At 41.8% G+C, this 20,218-nt stretch overlaps 1 protein-coding gene across 1 annotated transcript; it reads left to right on the top strand.

The window, feature by feature from the left end:
- Positions 1-4,076: 4,076 nt before the first annotated feature.
- LOC128331260 (vomeronasal type-2 receptor 26-like) lies at positions 4,077-18,812 on the top strand. The gene is made up of 7 exons (XM_053264613.1): positions 4,077-4,208; positions 4,348-4,520; positions 8,500-8,791; positions 10,855-11,709; positions 13,125-13,259; positions 15,426-15,552; positions 17,797-18,812. The coding sequence occupies exons 1-7, from the start codon at positions 4,077-4,079 to the stop codon at positions 18,705-18,707; spliced, it is 2,625 nt and encodes an 874-aa protein (XP_053120588.1). The 3' UTR covers positions 18,708-18,812.
- Positions 18,813-20,218: the final 1,406 nt, after the last annotated feature.

Raw genomic sequence — 20,218 nt, 5'->3', positions numbered from 1 at the left:
ATACTGTAATCCGCCCTATCCACAAATTATACTTGATGCTCATACAAAAAGTGTAGCTCACCAGCAACAGGCTCCTCTGGATAGGTGAGTCTTCATGTTACCGCCTCTCCTGGGGCAAAGGACTTGCCAATGGGGAACTGTGGGACCCCATGCCATCTTCTCTGCCCCCCACCCCTGCCTCCCACAGCAGCTTGGGGACCCCTCTCACCAGCCACTCTGCTGCGAGCTCTGCTCACCACACTGCGCTCGGACATTCTGAAAGTTTGAAAGAAAGTTTGAAAGAAAGAAAGGGGCTTTTAATTTTTTTTAGAACAAATGTAAATAAATTAAGGGGGAATCTAAATAACCCTATTCAAAAGACCTAGTTTAAAAAAACCTACTCATCCACTCCACCCATAATGATACAATACAATGCAATGGGGGGTGGACTAAGGGGGAACCTGTAAAAACAAGAAACATCCTGTAAAAACAAGAAACAACCTGTAAAAAAAGACACAGAAAGAAATATGTCCCCCAACCCAATCCAAATAAGGAGGCCTTGTTTAAAAAAAGCTAATGACAAAGAGAGCACCAAAAAGAAAGCACTTACCCCAGTGCAGCAAGCAGCACTCTATAAGCCAAGGACAATTGCAACAAGAGTGATTTTGCAAGGCCCAAGGCTTGTCTTTAAATAGAACTTGACATTCCCTCCTTTTTGAGCCCCCACCTTTGCCCTCCCCTCTGGCCAATAATGTGGGAACTCCCCAATCCCCCACCTCCAAAAAATGGGTGGTGGCGGTGTTATAAGGTTTTTAAATTGTTTTTCTGGAACCCCCCCATGCCCATCCAGGCCTTCATATATCTACTCCCTCCTACTGTTTTGCTATTACACAAGCAAAAACTAGAGCACACACATCTCCCAAGCCTGGATAGGACCTTTGTCCTACCCAGTTTTCAATTGTGTAAATCCAATTCAATTGCTATTCCAAAGTCACAATCCTCTCACAAAAGGCCTGAAAATGAGCTACTTGGCATCTTTTATTCCCAGGCATTCTCTGTTGCCCTTTGGCATATCAGATTTCTAACTCATAGGTGGAAAAAACACTCTTGGCTTGACTCATAGCCCCAGCCTTTGCCACCATATCCCTGATGCTGGAATTCTCTGACTCCTCTGTTTCTGTAATGATAGTCAGGCTTGAGGAAGGTCTAGGCCTCAGAACAACTGCTTGAAGGGTGGGCCTCTCGAAATAAGGAAGAAATCCCGGAAGAATCTTGATCTCTGTGGCCCAATCCAGAGTGAGGGGAAACAGCCTATAGAGAAGTAGGGCAGGGGTGTGTGGAGTTCAGTACTTCCCTGGAAGTCTCCAAGTGAGGTCTGATCAGCAGCTGCTTTAGGGAAATTCCGGGGCTGGGATTCTGCTGGAAGTTCCTTACTTGAAAGTAAGTAGGAAGGATAGGGACCAGTTCAGCTAGACACCTCAGGGAATTTATTTTGGTTTACATGCTTGGATCCGACTGCATGGTTCTTGTAGTCTCTGTGGAAGGGTTTCTCTTGAATGGAAGCAGTGATTGTTGATGCCTCTATAGTTTACCATATCATCCAGTGACTAATAAATCCTTGTTGTTATAGAGTGTCACTCCTTATTGAGTCCTGCCCTAGTCACACACACTTGAAGGCCTAAGACTGCTCAAGCCTTTCTTGTAGGGAGGGGTTTTCCACTGTACTTTCCCAGAATATTCCCTTGGTAGGGTGAATCTGCTCATATTAAAAAGTGGATGGTGGCAGCCTACCTGGGACTCCTCACAGCTCAGACAGGGATTTTATCTTCCCTATTTTGAGCATCACAGCTTCCTTAAAAGAGGGTATTTCTGTATTTCAACATGTTCTCCTTGATGCAGTGTATTAACACTGCAGTTATTTAGGTGGACTTGTAGAACAACAATGAGGAAATGTCAATTAATGACTTAGTCCTGTTATAACCACTGTAATGTGGTAGGAGGAAAATGGGGCATGGAAATATAACTGCTTGATTCTTCAGCTCTCCTTCAGATGTGGGTTTTTGGTAATTATTTTCAGAAAGATTTCTCATGCAGCTCTCCCCCGCATTTGCATAAAATTTGCATCAAATATTTTCTCCAAAAAAAGTTAACTATACAAATTTTCCTGATGCGCTAAGTAGATGGAGATCTAACTTGGTATGTTATTTGTCCTATTAATTCAGATTTTTAAAAACCCTCCACCATATTAATTTCCCTTCACTGTATCTCCAAAGGTTTTCAAGTAGCTGAGTAGAAAGTGTATAAATGCAACTAGCTGGTGCAATGTCCTTGCAAAAGAACAGCCTAGGGATGTTGCTCATTGGTATCTCATTTTTTACTGTCTTTTGCTCACCAGCTGAGAAGGAGCAGGAGAGGTGCCCCACCTTGTGCTTTCAGTGGGTGAGCATTTCATTCATCAGCTGGATGTGGAAGAGGACAAGGGGTGCCCTGAGGGAGTGGCAGGGGCATCATGGCACCACTAGTTTGGCACCCAGGGAAATTTGTCTCCCTTTGTCCAATGCTGGCTACGCCTTTGTGCAACTGCCTTGTGCTAGCCCATATCCTTGTACACTAGGCCGGCATGAATGCATCTGATTCAATCACAAATCACAGGTTTCAGTTCAGGGTCCTTTAAGTCTTTCGGAATGTCAGGATTGTCTTCTTTCAGTGAAAATCCCCAATGAAGTTTTTGTAGAAAGTACAAAAAGAAAATATAATAATAAGAGGAGGTGGAGGAAGAGCAGGAAGAAAAGGAAGACTCAGCAGCAACAGCTGCTTAACAGGGAGCTTTGAAAGACCCCCACAAGCAGCTAAGGGTGACAGAACTTCATACATTTAATTAAAAGTGAATCTGGCCGTGCTTTGACTACTAATTAATTTTAAAAGTATCCTAGAAATCATACTCACAGAGAGTGGCAGGAGAAAGTTATGAAACATCAGAGAAACTCAGGGGGAACCCAGAAATTGCCTGGTTTTGTTTTTAGATTTTAAGTAAAATATCCAAGTAAAATACCTTAAAAATTTAAGAAATAAATGCACAGGCAGGCATATGGGCAGAGAGACAACAGAAGGCAGTTCCCCGCCCAATGCCCTGATTAAAAAAAAAGAGCAGATTCTTGCCGCTGCCATTTGGTCCTCCAAAATACTCCGGGTCAGTGTCTGCCTCCGATGCCCTCTGAAATAGGTGCTATCAGGCCATGTCTGACCTTTGCAAACTGACCTTGCACCAGAGGTGCACTTAGGTAATGTTGGAGCCTGAACATAAAGGCCTTTGGCGCCCTCCCCTTGCTGGATTCCCTCCCCATCCCTGCGCTGCTAGTTAATCATCATCCCCCCATGACAGACACGGTATTTTTAACCTGTGGACTTTTGAGGGCACAAATAGTAACTGAACTCAGAAGAATGTAATATAAAACATATATTTTTGCACATATGCCGTAGCAGAAATATTTCAAGACCCAACTTAACGTATTCCCATTCCACCTATCTCCTCTCTGTCTCTAAAGCACCCGGCATAGGTCACAATCACACTCGGCTGCCCGGCGCATTGCGGGCTAGTGGTGACCACACCACCCAGGACAGACTAAAGAGGATTTGGGAGCCCCCATGGGGTATGGAGGCCCTGGACCTTGACCCCAAAGTCGAGGGGTAAGAATGCCACTGCCTTGCACAGCCCTAACAAACACCATCTTAGGATGAGGACTGCTTGTATCTCGCTGTTCACTGTTGTTTTAGTTAAAAGGGCAATAATTTGTAGCAACTTTGAAAGGGATGCCTTGGGAAGTGAAGCTTGCTTATGTGTGCCTCAAGGAGCTGTAAGTGCCTTTGGTGAACTTCTGCAGTCTACAATTTCTTCAGCTGTTCTGCAGTTCAAGCAATTATAGAGAGTCCGAAGAATTTAAAATGTGATTATCTTCCCTGTAATTATTTCAAATACCATGATTGAGTGTTCTGCACTGGAAGCCAAAGGGATTTTCAGTAGTAATTTTAAAAAACACAGATAATACAGGGGAACGAAATCAATCAGTTGCAAAATCTGACAAAGGCTTGCATACGTCATGAAGTCTGCTATAAAAAGGGGTTGTGCCACTGAAAAACATTCTGTCAAACGAGAACATGGCTACGTCAGCATGAAATTGAATGCTATATTAGATGAAATATATTTGGGCTGCAGTGAGGATATCTGCAGTGTTCGTTGTAACAGACTATCTTATATGTTTTTGGCTACCAGTGTTTTAGGTAGGAATGAAGACCATAAGGTTCAAATTGAGTGAAACAGACTTAAGAAACATGCTGCTGTTCTTGCTTCTGCTTCTGTTTCTGCCTCAGGTTGTCTGCAAGACCTTGAAGGGAATCTGCAGAGCAACAACTCCCAGATATGAACTTGACTATTACAAGGCAGGAGACCATGTTATTGGAGGAGTTCTATCTTTGAATTATGCTATATTTCCAATAGAGACCTTCAAATACTTACCTCTCGATTTCAACCACTATATGTTTGAGTAAGTGTCAAAGTAGTTTGAATATAGTACAGTATGATGAAGATTTTTGAGATTTGCCTACCAACGAATTGATCATTTTTATAGTTGCTCATGAATGGAAGAGTCATAATCTTGCTCAGTAGTTCACGAGAGAGTTGAATTTCGAACTGATGGACAGATTGACTAAGAAAATACATGTGTCTGATGGATAAACACAACTTTTCTTCTGTATTTGTGAATGCTTTATATTTTATATTTATATTTACTTATATCATATTTACTTTTATTTATTTCTTATCATTCTTGTTTAAATGATTTTACAATACAAGATTTCTTCAAATCAATTAGGTCTAATTGGAAAGATTTAATTGTCATAGCTTTTTGGATTGTGTCTTAATTCTGTAAAGGTCTTATTTATTAAAAATGTCCAGTTTTATGATTGATATATGTATATATTGTACTTTTTGATCTATGAATGATGAGTAACTTCAGGGAATGGATAATATCTTAAGTTACTAGACCAAACTGTATTAAGATTAGTTGATACAACCATTGAATGTGGAGGATTAGAAGCGTATTGTGGAGTCTATTGCACACACTGAAATGCACTGCATGTGGACTTTACCACATGCCTAGATAACTTACCAGACAACAGTTCAGCAGCCTACATTTGGAAGACTCACAGTGGTATGTTGATTGTGTAACACATTGCCATCTTCTCACACTGTGAAACAATGTGAGAAATTATTCACAGTAGGTTTGCTCACTCTGCAGAACATAACCCAATGCAGCATACACAAATGGTGTGTGAGCTGGGCAATTATAGCAGCTTTATAATTATTTATTGAGGCCCACTGCATAATTTTTCAGCTCTTTCCCCCCTGTTGATTCTTAGGATAATACCAAACATGAAGGTGATCTGTGATTAGTTTTCCAGTCTGCTTAAAATACTTTTAAAAGCAGGCATGGTGTCTCCCACACTGTTTTGGGAATATGGTACTAAGAGTAAGAGGGCCCATACCCCATGCAAATTTCTCAACATAAATCAGCCTTTCCCAACCTGATAAGAACATAAGAACAGCCCTGGTGGATCAGGCCCATGGTCAATACAGCCCTCATACTAGTAACCGTTTATAGTTGTCCACTATCAATTTATCTAAGTCCTTTTTAAAGCAATCCGGGTGGTGTTTGTCAGAAATTGGTGATAAGATCTTATCACTTATCAGATCTTGGCGATAAGATAATTCCATAGGTTAATTATGAGTTGTACGAAAGATTACTCCCTTTTGTTGCTCCTAAATTTCTTGGCAATCCGATTCATGGGATGACCCTTGGTCCTAGTGTTATGCAAGAGGGAGAAAAATTTCTATTTCTGCACTCTCTCCATACCATGCATAATTTTATAGACCTCTATCATGTTGCACCACAGTCATTCCCGCCTCCAAACTAACTGGCCCCAGGTGTTGTAAGTTTACCTTATAAGGAAGGTGCTCTAGACCCCAATCATCCTGGTTGCTTTCTTCTGCTATTTCTCATCATCATCATCATCATCATCACTGCTAGTACTACTAATATTTTATTCCACGTTTTCAACAAAACGTTCTCAAAGAACTTTACAAGGAAGACCAAAAAAAAATGGTTCGCTGATCCCAAAGATCTCGTGATTGAAGAAGAAACAAGTTTGACACCAGCAAAATCCACTGGAGAGATGCTGCACTGACGTTTGATAGGGACATGAGGACAATCATGCAAATATCTGTACGTTTTCTGTAATGAGAAGAAACATCCTTCCTCGTATCTTGAACAGTCGTCATATGCAGACCCACATGAAAAGAAGTAGGGATGTGCACTGAATGGATTCACCTTTGCGTTCTGAGCTCAGAACACAATGCTAAATTTCTGGAACGTTCTGTGGGAATAACTGGTTGAGCCAGCTCTTCCAACGGAACAACCCTGTTGTGATTCGGAATCTTCTGAGCACCATTTTGGATTCCAAAACAGCACTGTCCTGGCCTCTGTGCTCACAAAGCAGCCATTTGCATGGCGGTGCTGACCATATAAATGGCAACTGCAAAAGTGCAGAAGCGAGAAGAGCACCATTTTGAACTCCAAAATTGCATTCAGAATGCTCAGAACATTTTATTATTATTATTATTATTATTATTATTATTATTATTATTATACCATTTTATTATTTATTTATTTACACAGTCAGACAGGTGTTTTTGACTGGTTTTTTTAATCCAGAAATTGAGTCCTTCCCAGGGACCTGGGATGGCTGAATATTATCGTTGCAGAATATAGGCTGTTCCCAGTAAAGTTGCTTGCTCTTTATTTTCTTCAACTTGTTCAATTTTATGGTCCCACCAATTTTTGGCTACAGGTAGCTTGTATTTTTTGCAGATGTTCCAGTGTATCATCCCTGCTACCTTCCCATGCCTTTGTTTGTAGTCAGTTTGTGCGATCTTCTTACAACAGCTGATTAGGTGGTCCACTGTTTCATCTGCTTCTTTATGAAAGTGACACTTGCTGTTTGTTGTTGATTTTTTGACTTTTGCTCTTATTGCATTTGGTCGTAGTGCCTGTTCTTGTGCAGCCAGTGTTAAACCCCCTGTTTCTTTCTTCAAGTTGCCATTCTTGCCATTGTTGGCAGGCAGGTTATTGGTCTATAATTACTTGGAACTGCACCTTTTGCTGGGTCCTTCATTATGAGTTTTGGCAGTTGTTAGCCATTGTTCAATATCTCCTCCTTGCAAAATGTGATTGAACTGTTTTGATAGTTTTTTACGAAGGCCTGTTAGGTGTTTAAGCCAAAAGCCATGCAGTTCATCGTCGACTGGAGCAGCCCAATTTTTAATTTTCTTTGCTCTTTCATTTTTTAAATTCTGGTCTTATTATTAGATCTTGCATTTGTTGGTTACATTTTTGACCTCTTTCATCCAGCCTGCTCTTTTTATTATAATCTATTGGATTGTCCCATAATTTAGCCCAGAATTGCACTGTTTCTTATTTATTTGGTGTTTCTTTGTTTCTTGCAGTTTCTCCTTCTATGCTTTGGTAGAAATGTCTCTGATTCAACTGGAATTGGAGATTCTGACTGCGTTGTGTAATTCTTGCTTTGTATCTGCTAATCTTCTTTGACACTGCTGTTATTTGCTGCTTTATTATTTCCAGGACTTCTCTAATTTTCCTTGAATAAAGGTGGTATTTTTGGATGAGATACTGTTTGATGTTTTCATTCTTTAGCTTCCTGTCTTTCATATCTTTAAATTTACTAGCATCTGATCTAAGCCTGGCAATTTTATTTTCTAATCTAATCTTCCATTTAGGTGATGTACTACTTTCTTTTTTTACAGGTCTACAGATCTTATATCCAAGGTTTTGTGGTGTTGTTATTTATTTATTTATTTATTCGATTTCTATTCCGCCATTCCAAAAATGGCTCAGGGCAGCTTACACAGAGAAATAATTAATAAATAAGATGGATCCCTGTCCCCAAAGGGCTTACAATCGAAAAGAAACATAAGATAGATACCAGCAACAGTCACTGGAGGTACAGTGCTGGGGTGGATAGGGTCAGTAGCTCTCCCCCTACTATATAAAGAGGATCACCATGTTAAAAGGTATCTCTTTGTCAAGACTTTGCCATTTTGACTCGAAACGGTCCAATCTGACCCTCACTTGGACCAGGCCCTTCATTTGAAGACTGTTTTTTTTTTTCCTGAGCTCAGAAGACTCGAAAGAGCCTGTTTCAATTCAGAACATTCCAAGCACTGAATGTTCTGCACACCGCTTAAAATATCTTTAGCTCTGTTCAGATGTTACTTTGCACATTTCTGGCCAGCAAAGTAGTGCTTATTCCAAATGAGTCTAGGATTTGGTTATTTCAATTTTGCAATATATTATACAGCAGGTTTGAAAGATTTTACTGACTCCAAGCCTTCAGGCTAAAATGAAATTAATAAATGAAAAGCATCGAAATACATTGTTTTCTTTGTAGGTTCGTGAGAAAGAAGTACCAACATTCCTTAGCTTTCATTTTTGCAGCTGATGAGATCAACAAGAATCAATACCTTCTGCCTAATGTCACCCTGGGCTTCCGCATCTATGATAACTTCTTCCACAGAAGTGTAAACTACGATATCACCTTGTCCCTGCTGTCTGAACAGAAACAAGGCTTCCCTAATTTCAGGTGTGGCAGTCAATACAAGATGGCTGCAGTCGTGGGAGGGCTGAGCTCTGAAGCTTCTATCCAGATAGCCACCATCTTAGGCCTCTATAAAACCCCACAGGTAGGTAGTTGTGAAAAAAGAGCTGAGCAATGTCATTTACAAATTCATCATGGAAGTGTTGCTCCTCATCCATGCAGATGCAAAAGGGCTGGATTTCGCTCACATAGTCTTTGAAAAGTCACGAAGTTGCAAGCTGGCATGCTTTTAGATATAATGAATGCAATTAGCTATTGGGTCATTTTGCACTTCTGCCCCACATGTGTGGGGCATCATAAATTTTCAGTGGCCAAATGTTTCTTCTCTAAATGAGCTGTTTGGAGTGTTTCAAGCTCAAAAGAGAACACCCTTTGAATAAAGAGCCTGTTTCGAATTTGCAATGAAACAACCCCCTTTCGATTTTAAGCCTTTTTAACATTCTCACCTCCATTTTGGGGGCCTGTTATGTTGCAGAGGAATTACTTACCCTTTATAAGCAATTGTAAAGGAAGCCAACTCTAACTGAGAAACAAGAGTTTGATATCAGCTACTAACGGAAACATAGGCTATGAAAACAATACACAGGCTACCAGTCTCTTATGCAGGGAGAGGGAGAACCTCCTGTTTTGAATTCAGAACAGCAATTGAAGGAGCGGACAAACAAACCCATACTGCACCCCCAAGCCAATACATAGTATGGATGTGCACACATTTTTTTGGCACCTCTAATTCTGGACAATAAAATGATTTGGGATCCCCCAACCAAAATATTTCAGCATTGGTATTGAGCAGGTGCTTTAAACAGAAGGAGGCATATCTTACCTACCCCTGTCGCTCCTCCTCCATGCCTCCGCTACCCTAGCATGGCACTGTCCATAACAAAGAGCCCTACTGTCCATTCTTGCATGCTACACCTTGAGGGGGCTTCGTGTTTGGGAACAGCAAGTTCCCTGTTCCCAGAATCCCATGAACATTGTCATTACGTAAATGGAATCTGCGCATGCATGGATGTCACCTTTGGTGCTCAGCAACACTGCTGAGCACTCAAGATGGCATCTGCACATGCGCAGAGACCATTTATGTGACAACAGAACCCACAGGATGGTGGGAACAGGGAACTTCCTTTTCCCAAACAGGAGGCCTGCTTGTGGCATAGCTTGTAAGAATGGACAGCGGGGCTTTTTGTTGTTGACCTTTCTGTGCTGGGATGGTGGGGGGCGATTGTTGGGGTGGTGGAGGGGCAGGTAAGATATACCTGCCTCCATTAGTGCCGACTCACCACTGCCCTGGATGTGCTTGAAACGCTTCATGCACATCCCTGGTACATAGCTACATTTAAAGATAGACAAGCATGCCCCATAGATAGAACTGAGACAATCTTTGTAGTAAATTCCCTTTATATTTTCTTGTTCTTGAATTCCAGACACCAAGTTTTGTTTTATGGTGTGATAAAATCTTATCTTTTCCTGATTGCAGCAATGTATGTATCTCTGAATCTGGCATGCCAGATTTTGTGCCAGTCTGTATGTCCTGGCATTTTCTCCCCTATGGCTGTGGAATCCCTTTATTAACTGTGCTTGACTGTCTCACGTCTTGTATTATCTCAATCTCCCCTTCTTGATTGAAATTCTTTGGTTCTGTCTCAATCTCCCCTTCTCTGTCAAGTCTGTCTATGATTGCTTGTTCATTTTGTTGCTGTGGTTGCTGTTCAGCCTCTTCACTTATGATGCAGGCCACACAGGGTCACACTGTATAGGTGCGGAAACATCCAAAATGGCCATCGCACCAGGGAATAGGCCCGGAAAGGGTGAAAGATGCCTGAACCAGGCAAGGAAAGTCATCGAGGGGACCTTCGCAGACCCGCCGCCACCTTGGAGAAGCCCCCAGAAGGGGGAACATTTAAAAAAGGATCGCCAAAGCCCTCCGGACCAAATGGAACTGATTGCGGGAGTTTGGAAGGGGGCCAAAACCAAACTGGCCCGGTATAGTTCGAGTTCAGTTTGAGTCGAGTTCAGATCTCTATCTTTAATATCAACATTCTGCTGTGCAAAACATCAGACAGAATTGTTGGCAGCATGACTGCTACCACGTGATGAGGGTCTTGTCTTTTTCATAGATCTCACATTCCGTATATTCTCTCTCTTCAGATTAGTTATGGATCAAATCACGCAGTGCTGAAGGATAAAACTCAGTTTCCATTTTTTTATCAAATGGTTCCAAATGAAGCCTCTAAGTATGAAGGGATAGTAACTTTGTTAAGGTATTTCAGATGGACATGGGTTGGCCTCATGGTTTCAGATGATGACAGTGGAGAAGATATTGTGCAAACCCTGCAAACAATGTTCAGGAGAAATGGCATCTGTGTTGCTTTCACAGAAAAGGTGCCGCTGGTCCTTATTCAAGTGAATGAATCTGGGAATCACATATCTTCTACTCAAGATATCCTGGCAGCTCTTACTGCAACTACAGCCAATGTGATTATTGTATATGGGGACACTAGTTCCATGCAACATCTAAAATTAGTGCTAAATACATATGGACAATTAACAAAGACCTTCCCAGAGAAGGTTTGGATCACAACAGGTCAGTGGGATTTGGACACATCAGTTTCAGTGAATGATTGGTATATCCAACACTTCCACGGTTCTTTGTCCATAGCAACACACAAAAATGATGTGCCAGGATTTTCAACTTTTCTCCAGACCTTTAACCCTCGCCAACACCAAGATTATCTTTTTCTTCAACAATTCTGGGGTGATGCATTTGAGTGCTTTATGACCCCAAATCCCTATGCAACAATAACAAATCCCCAAAACTGTACAGGGGAAGAAAAACTGGAGAGTCTTCCAGACACTGAGTTTTCAATGAGGATGTCTGAAGAAAGCTACAGTATCTACAATGCAGTCTATGCTTCAGCACATGCTTTACATACCATGTATTCGTATGGATGGACGATGCCAGAAAGACCCAAAGTGGGCCTTCAAGGAATGCAGCCATGGAAGGTTAGACCTTTAATATCATACTATGTGCAAGGGGATGGCTCTTGCTTGTACATCCTGGTCCTGGCTTACATCCTGACTAACAAAGCACCAGTGATGCTGTAGATGCTATTGACAAACTCAGCATCAGCAATCACACAGTGGGGACAATGGACTTTGAAAACCTCCCCTTCACCTGGAAGAATTCTGTGTCACCTGAAACTTTGGTTTTTTATTTGTATTCTTATCAAATGGACTGAATCCTCTTCTCTTCAACCAAATGAATGAGGGGTTTGCATGCATGTGTCTCTTTCATTTAGTGCTGATTTTTTAAAGGACAGCAAAGCACCAAAAGTGGGGGTCACTGAGAAAACATTTCAGAGAATTACATGGCAACTTTCTGGCAAAAGCCTGTTTTCCTCTTGTCATACCAAAATGTTCAGAAAATCAGGTCATCATAAGGCTGTATGATATTCTGATGGGCTTCAACTAACAGTCTGACACTCCATTTTCATATAAGACTGACAATGTGCAATGCTCAGACAAGTAGACCAAGAGTGTAATTGATTTGGCAACTCTGAGCAGCCACTCAGCTACATAACCTTATTGCATAGGTGCATCTTTGATCACTGCAATAGTGCTGGATTCATCTAGATTTTGGCCCATTTCTTTCTTCCTTTCTTCTTTTCTTCTTATTTCTTCTTTCACTTGAAAAGATCTATTTATTTATTGACTTCCCTGTTAGTCTCTCTTGTCCCTTCGCTTCACTTTTCTCAATACCTAAGCATACTCTAAAGTATGAAAAAGTTTCAAGAGGAGATGGGGTTGGTCACAAGGAAGGAGAATAGTTTAAATCTGCAGTGTCTTGATACAATGGGTACATCAACTAATCACAGAAGAAAGTTTTGTAATGATTTTCTTAGCAATATATAAAAGGGTGACGACAATAAATATTTATATACTGCTTTTCTAAAGAAGTTCCCAAAGTGGTTTACATAGATATAAATAAATAAAATGTCTCTTGCTGTCCCCAAAGGGCTCAAAATCTAAAAAAGAAATATAAGATGGAAACCAGCAAAGGCACTGGAGAGGTGCTTTGCTGGGGATGGATAGGGCCAGTTGCTCTGCAACTGTTGAACAAAGAGAATCAACACTTTGGAAGGGTGCCTCCTTGCTCAGTTAGTAGGGGAAACAGAGGGACAAGAGAGTACTTCACAGGACTACTAAAACCGAAGTTGCCTTAGAGAATAGTCCAACTGACTGAATTTAGAGACCTCCAATGCACAAAGTAGTGGTTTTCACAACATGGCGTTCATAGTGCCAGAGAAAGAGAGAATTCAGCCAAGTGAATGCAAGCATTTCCATATTCCTATGTGGACATCCTTATCTGAAAGCTTTACCTCATCTTGTGAATCCTGAAATTTTGTCTTCCTATGTAGCTTCACCCATTTTTGAGAAAAGTCCATTTCAACAACAGTGCCTGGGATGAAATATTTTTAAATGAAGATATGGAATTGTCTGTTGGGTATGACATTGTTAACTGGGTCATTTCCCCAAATAAATCCTTCACGCAAGTAAGAGTTGGAATGATGAATTCCCAGGTGTCCTTAGACCAAAAGTTTATCATTGAGCCAGGTGCCATTATATGGCCCAGGAAATTCCACCAGGTGGGTATTCTAGAGGTTAGGCTTTGGGATATTGCTGTTCCCTTCCCAGTATCGATGAGATACATATTAAAAGTTGCTGATTATTTCTTGTGCATGGGGTGGAAATGCCATTTATAATGTCCTTTTGAATTTTATGACATAATATTATATTGAGCAGGGGGGAAACCCATTTTGACTAGCATAGGATTTGGTATAAAGACACTTCTACTGGTGGAAACCCAGTTACGCATCTGCTGTAACCGGTATGCCAGTGGAACAGCAGACTGCTGTCCTGGCATACATGCACCATCAACAGTAATGTTGCCAATGGAGGCCCAGAACAGGGTGAGATGTGGCCATGTTGAATGGGAGACAGGGAGGCTAAAGGCTGCATCCCCTCCAGGCCCCAGACATGTCCCTGAAAGCGGTATAATGTTGCCAGTTGTATAGGTGTGAAAATCAAAAAGCATCAACTGAAAATCAATGGCTTCAGTGTTCCCTAACAGACTAACAGCTGCTTTTAAAACACTGTAAGGCATTCCTACACTGTCTACAAACGTTGGTCTGCTCTGTGGCTCCGGAGGAGTACACAGTTGTGACACAAAACCAATCATTCCCGATGCAAATAACATCACAACCGGAAATCTCTTGGGGGCTTTTGATAGCATTGGTCATGGTATCCTGCTGGGTACCTTGAAGGAGGTGGGTCTGGGTGGCACTGTTCTACAGTGGTTCCGTCCGTACCTCTCTGGCAGATTCCAGATGGTGTCACTTGGAGACTGTTATTCTGCAATGAGAGAGCTACAGTGTGGTGTCACACAAGACTCTATATTGTCTCCAATGCTTTTTAACATCTACATGAAACCACTGGGAGAGAAAAGCAGGTTTGGTCTGGGATGTTATCAATATGCTGATGACACTCAGATCTATTTCTCCATACCAACTTCAACAGGAAATGGCATGACCTGCCTAAATGACTGACTGGAGGAAATAATGGGCTGGATGAGGGATAACAAGTTGAAGTTGGATCCGAATAAGATGGCGTTACTGTGTGTAGGCAGTCGAGACCCAAGGGATGGTTTAGATCTTCCTCTTCTGAATGGCAAACTTGAGTGGCTGCTGCAGGAGCGGCAGTGGTGGCAGGGATATTTCCTGTCACTGCCACCCCAAAGCATTTCTTCTGATTTTGAAAGTGCTGCACTCCAACTCAGACAGGCCCTATGGCATACTCTTCTCAGCAAATTAGAGTGTGCTTTATGTTCCATCAGTGGTGCTTGCACTAATATTACCCGCTGCTGCCAGCCTGGAGTGCAGCTCTTGCATGTTGTAGTGTTTGCCCTCCATCATGGACACAACATCCTATGCTTGGCAAAGAATGGCTGCAGCAGTACACAGGAGCCACGCTCCAGCCAGCAGTGATGGTAGGAGGGAGGTTTCCCAGAATCTCTGGCCTCATATTCACCCTCTGAGAAATCTTGAGAGAATATTTTGGAGGTATATTCTCCTCAAGGCTCTTCTGCAATGTTGCAAAGGTTTCTCATGTCTCCCAACCACTTCATTAGGTATTATCACCTGTGTCTTGCTTAAATGGTGCTAACTAACCTCTTCTCCCTTCCTCAACATCTAAGCATGACCATGTTGCCTAACCAGAATCAAATCCAGAGTCATTACTGCTTGAAAGTTGAACTGGGAAATCTGATACATAAATTGTGCCAACATCCTGGTTATGGTTACGTGACATTAGTGTCATTTAGATGGGGCACTCTACCAGTCCAGCACAAAAGGGCAGGAGAAAAGAAGGGCTGAATGAAACCTCAGAGAGGTGCAAGCCCTCTAGCCATTCTCCTAGCATCCATATCATGGCAACACATTTCCTATAAAACTAGCCATATATATTTGCTGGGCAGGTTATCAGTATTCCACTTGGATGCAATGTTGTGTTGCTGCAGAAAGGAAGTTGAAATTTTATTTTCATGTATCCCATATATGTTTTGGAAACATAAAAATATCTGATTTCAATATAGGATGTGTAAAAATGAATTGCCATGTTAAACTGAATTCAATCAATCTTCCTTCTCTTTTATTTGTGGTTAGATGTTGCCTCAATCCATCTGTACTGAGAGATGCCACCCTGGATACTATAGAAGAACTCGGGAGGGGGAATTGTCTTGCTGTTATGATTGCTTCCAGTGTCCAGAAGGGACATTTTCAAATGAAACAGGTAGATGATTCCAGCAGCCATTTCAAAGAAGGTGTATATGAGGAAATCATAGAATGACTACGATTCTATCCATCATTATCCTTTTCTCCTTTGTATTATACTTTCTCTTTGCTGTGGAATAATCTCTGACTGATCACACTCTTGTTTTTTTCAATAGTGCACACATTCCTCACTCTCCTTAATCTGTTTCTTCTGCTTGCTCATTCAACATTCCCTTTTCCACTTTCAATCCATCCTGCCCTTACCCTTATTCCAAAGAAACAAACCCTTGGCCCATCATCCCATTTGAACTCCTAACAAAGTCCCCTTCAACGCTTATCTCCAAAGCCCTGGAACATGCTGCTTACTCCTGTCTCAGCTCTCTCTCTCCTCCAGTTCTTCCTATGACCCTCTCCAAGATGGCTTCTTTCCTCAGTGCTCCACTGAAACTGTGGTGTCTTCTCAGTGGCAATCTAAGCATCTCACAGACCTCATCCTTCTTCCCTTTTCTGCCATCTTTGATACAGCCAATGGCTCACTCTTGCTTGACTCCCTCTTTGCTCTAGATCTACATGATTCTGTCCCCTGTATGTTCTCTTACCCACTTTATCTTTTTTCAGTTTTTGCAAAGAAGGAAGCACTTATGCTCCCCTTCTCTCTCCTATGATTCCTTAAGGCACTGTTCTTCACCCTCTGTTATTCTTTCTCCAGACACTATCGCCGGGTGACATAATCACATCCCATGGTTTTCATTGCAAAATGATGATGCCCAGATATATCTTACAAACTGATGACACTCAGAGATATGTTACTCAGAATGGGTAGCCCTGTTCCCACTGTGGCGAATATGAGGAACAATGGGGATGCAGCTTGTGAAGCCATCAGCTGCTATATTTCTGTGTACAGAGAAGCAGCAGCATTGGTGATGTCTTCCAGCACTGTTAGCATTGTGCATCATGTCAGCCAATAATAATTTATCAGTGGACATGAAGTCAAAACAAGTTGGTTGCTATTTTTTTGGCGGTGACAGCCATTTATTCTTCATACTGAGACTAGGATTTAGGGTTGCCATTTTCAGCCCAGATCATCCTTGGAACATGGCACTGTGGAAATCAAAATGGAGGGCAGCAACTGAAGGGATCTTCAGGAGCTCTGGTACCTTTGCCTCACTCAAAACTATATCACCCTATCAACCTGAACCCATAGAACTCCCTCCACCCTATATTAAAAAGAGGGAAGGTTTCACCTCAGCTTTACTTGAAATCTATTCAGCATAACACAGCTAAAGCGTGAAATATGGTGGCCAGCTTCATGTTTGGAAACCACCCTATTGTGTTTTGTTTCCGTCCTACCAGAAAAGCAGTATATTACCATACTTGCCTCATTGGCTGCATAGGTCTTGGTGAGTTACAATTGGTGTAGTGGTTAGAGTGCTGGAGTAGGATTGGGGAATTCAAATTCCTCTTCAACCAATGAACTCTCAGTCTAATTGACCACAAAGGGTTGTTGTGAGGATAAACATCACACCACATTACACTCCTTGCAGCAACAGCAGGATATACAAGTAAAAATAAACAATCACAGAATATCTCTCTGCCCCTCCTCAAATTTGGTGCCCCTCTCTGCGGGCAGTGGAGGTTGCAGCAAGGGTGGAGTGGGAGAGGAGAAAGCAACCCCCTTTTACCTTATTTTAAAAAGGAAAACCTTTTATATTTAAGGTAAAAGGGCAGAAATGTCCTTTTTGCCTATGGGCAGCAAAAAGCTTGATCTGCCTCTGGCAGTGGTGACATCGTCCAGCACGTTAGCATGTCAACCAGTAATAATTTATCAGGTGATGTGAAGTCAAAACAAGTCGGTTGCTATTTTTTTGGTGGCGATTGCCATTTATCCCTCACAAGGAAAAGGGCTACCATTTTCAGCCCATATAATCATTGGAACATGGCAATGTGTAATTCAAAATGGTATGCAGCAACTGAAGGGAGCTTTGGGAGCTCTGGTACTTTTGCCTAACAGAAAACTACATCACCATAACATCTTGCCTGACAGGCTGCATAAGTCAAGGTGAGTTACCTGTGGTGAAGTGGTTAGAGTGCTGGAGTAGGATTGGGGATTTCAAATTCCTGGTCAACCATGAAACTCTCATCTTAGCTGACAGAAAAGGGATGTTGCAAAAATAAACATCACACCACATTGCACTCCTTGGAGCAACAGCAGGGTATACAAGTAAAAATTAATAATTACAGAAAATCTCTCTGCTCTTTTCAGATGCCTATCAGTGTAAAAAGTGTCCAGAAGATGAACATCCCAACAAGAATCAAGACTGTTGTATCCCTAAAGCCATAACTTTTCTGGACTATGATGAACCTTTGGGGATCAGTTTGATTACCGCCGCACTTGCTTTCTCTCTACTCACAGCTTTGGTGCTTGGAACTTTTATGAACTATCAGAACACTCCCGTCGTCAGAGCCAACAATCGGGATCTCACCTACCTTCTGTTAATCTCCCTCTTGCTCTGCTTCCTTTGCTCCTTTTTCTTTATTGGACGTCCCAGCAGGATGACCTGCCTCCTTCGACAGACTGCTTTTGGCAATATCTTTTCCCTTGCACTTTCTTGTGTCTTGGCCAAAACCATCACTGTAGTTCTGGCATTCATGGCCACAAGTCCTGGAAACAACATGAGGAAATGGTTAGGGAAGAGGCTGTCTTATTACATTATACTATTTTGCTCTATAATTCAACTTGTCATCTGTGTTGCCTGGCTAGGTACAGCTCCCCCATTCCCAGATCTTGACATGTTCTCACAGGCTGGCCAAATCATCATTGAATGTAACGAAGGCTCCAGCACCATGTTTTACCTTGTCCTGGGTTACATGGGCATTCAGGCCAGTGTCAGCCTCACTGTGGCTTTCCTAGCCAGGAAACTGCCTGACACTTTCAATGAAGCCAAGTTTATCACCTTTAGCATGTTGGTCTTTTGCAGTGTCTGGGTCTCCTTTGTCCCAGCCTATCTGAGCAGCAAGGGCAAATACATGGTGGCTGTGGAGATCTTCTCCATTTTGTCCTCCAGCTCTGGGTTGCTCGGTTGCATTTTTGCCCCTAAAATGTACATTATTATGCTGAGGCCAGAAGTTAACACAAAATATCATTTCTTTAAGAAAAAGGGCAAAAGGAAGTAAATTGCAGAGTTATTTGGAATGGCACAAGTTCCTTCCTAAGAATTACATCAAAAGGAAGCAGCAACATATATGTGAGGAAAGAATTTTGTTGCCCAGCAAAAATTTCCAAAGCTCGATTATCTTTATTCAAAATCACATCTTTACTATAGAATCTAAGATAGAGATTGATAATGAAAAAGCAATCCTGTGATCATATGCTAGCACTGAGATCTTTTATTGAGTTTTATTGCATTTGCAGTATTGATCTATACTCAGGTTTCTCTTCAGATCAGTATTGATATGTGACGTAGTTTTGAAAATGCTGTATGCCTAGAAAGTGAGAGTTGTGTCCCTGTGTTGTATTTTTGGCCCTATTGTGAAGATGGCCAAAATGACAGTAGAAATTGTTTGGAAACAGAAACAACACAATAAAAGATTCAGAATGATGTCAAGGTGTGCACCTCCATTTACAATAGTGTGTGCTCTTCTGTTTTATTCCAAAAGCACATCGCATAGCTGAAGTGGAGTTGCAAAAGAACTCAAATGTTGAGGTGGCTGGGGCACCTTCTCTGTAAGTAATCGCTTTGGAAGGCAGGCATTGGCTGCTGAATGCCCAGAGAGTGGCTCTTGCCATCCTTCCCATCTTGTTCATAGTGTTCCATCAAAAGTTCAAAAGCTTCCTGCTTTCCTCCCAAACCTACCTCCCCTTTTGCCTCAAGGTCCCTCATGGTGTTCCAAATTTTATTTCCTTTTCTTAAGGGTGTGGTAGGGAGGATTTCTGACGGGCTTGTTGATATTAACTTTAAATGCTGCTAAATGCTGCTACCAGCAAGCACAGTAGGAAGCTGTGGATAATGATGGGAAATTTAAGTTTGGAACGTCCAGCATTTCACACCCACCATATAGGCACTGTTTATGGGGGGCTCACATTTTTAGACTTTTCCAGTAATTGCCCACAAAACTGCCCATGACTTTCATGGTAAGTAAGGGAAAGCAAAAATGTGAATCGTGAATCAGTGCAACTCGAATAAATATTATTATTATTATTATTATTATTATTAACAACAACAACAACTCAGGACAGCCTTGAAGTGTCTCTCCATAGAAGTGAACCTGCTTGGGTAATGTTGGGGAGGTTTATGTGGCTAGTAGCAATGGAAGAGTGCAAACCATATGAATCTGGGCCAAATGTTAGCTAGCTTTATTTGAGTGGGGCAAAGCTTTCCTTTCTGGCTCTCCTCTTTGAAGTCTATATGCCTGAGAAAGGTTATTGAGACTTCGTGACAGGTCTACTGTCTCCCAGTGAACCATCAGATTGAGAAGAGATTCAAGACTGTATTTCCCAGATGCATTCCAATACAGCAGCCACTGCACCACCACAGACTTTCTGTATACTGTAAGTCGCCCTATCCACAAATTATACTTGATGCTCATACAAAAAGTGTAGCTCACCAGCAACAGGCTCCTCTGGATAGGTGAGTCTTCATGTTACCCGCCTCTCCTGGGGCAAAGGACTTGCCAATGGGGAACTG

Source organism: Hemicordylus capensis, chromosome 6, assembly GCF_027244095.1.
Source record: "Hemicordylus capensis ecotype Gifberg chromosome 6, rHemCap1.1.pri, whole genome shotgun sequence".
In the NCBI taxonomy this organism is placed as follows: Eukaryota; Metazoa; Chordata; class Lepidosauria; order Squamata; family Cordylidae; genus Hemicordylus; species Hemicordylus capensis.
This window is presented reverse-complemented; position numbering and strand designations above follow the sequence as displayed.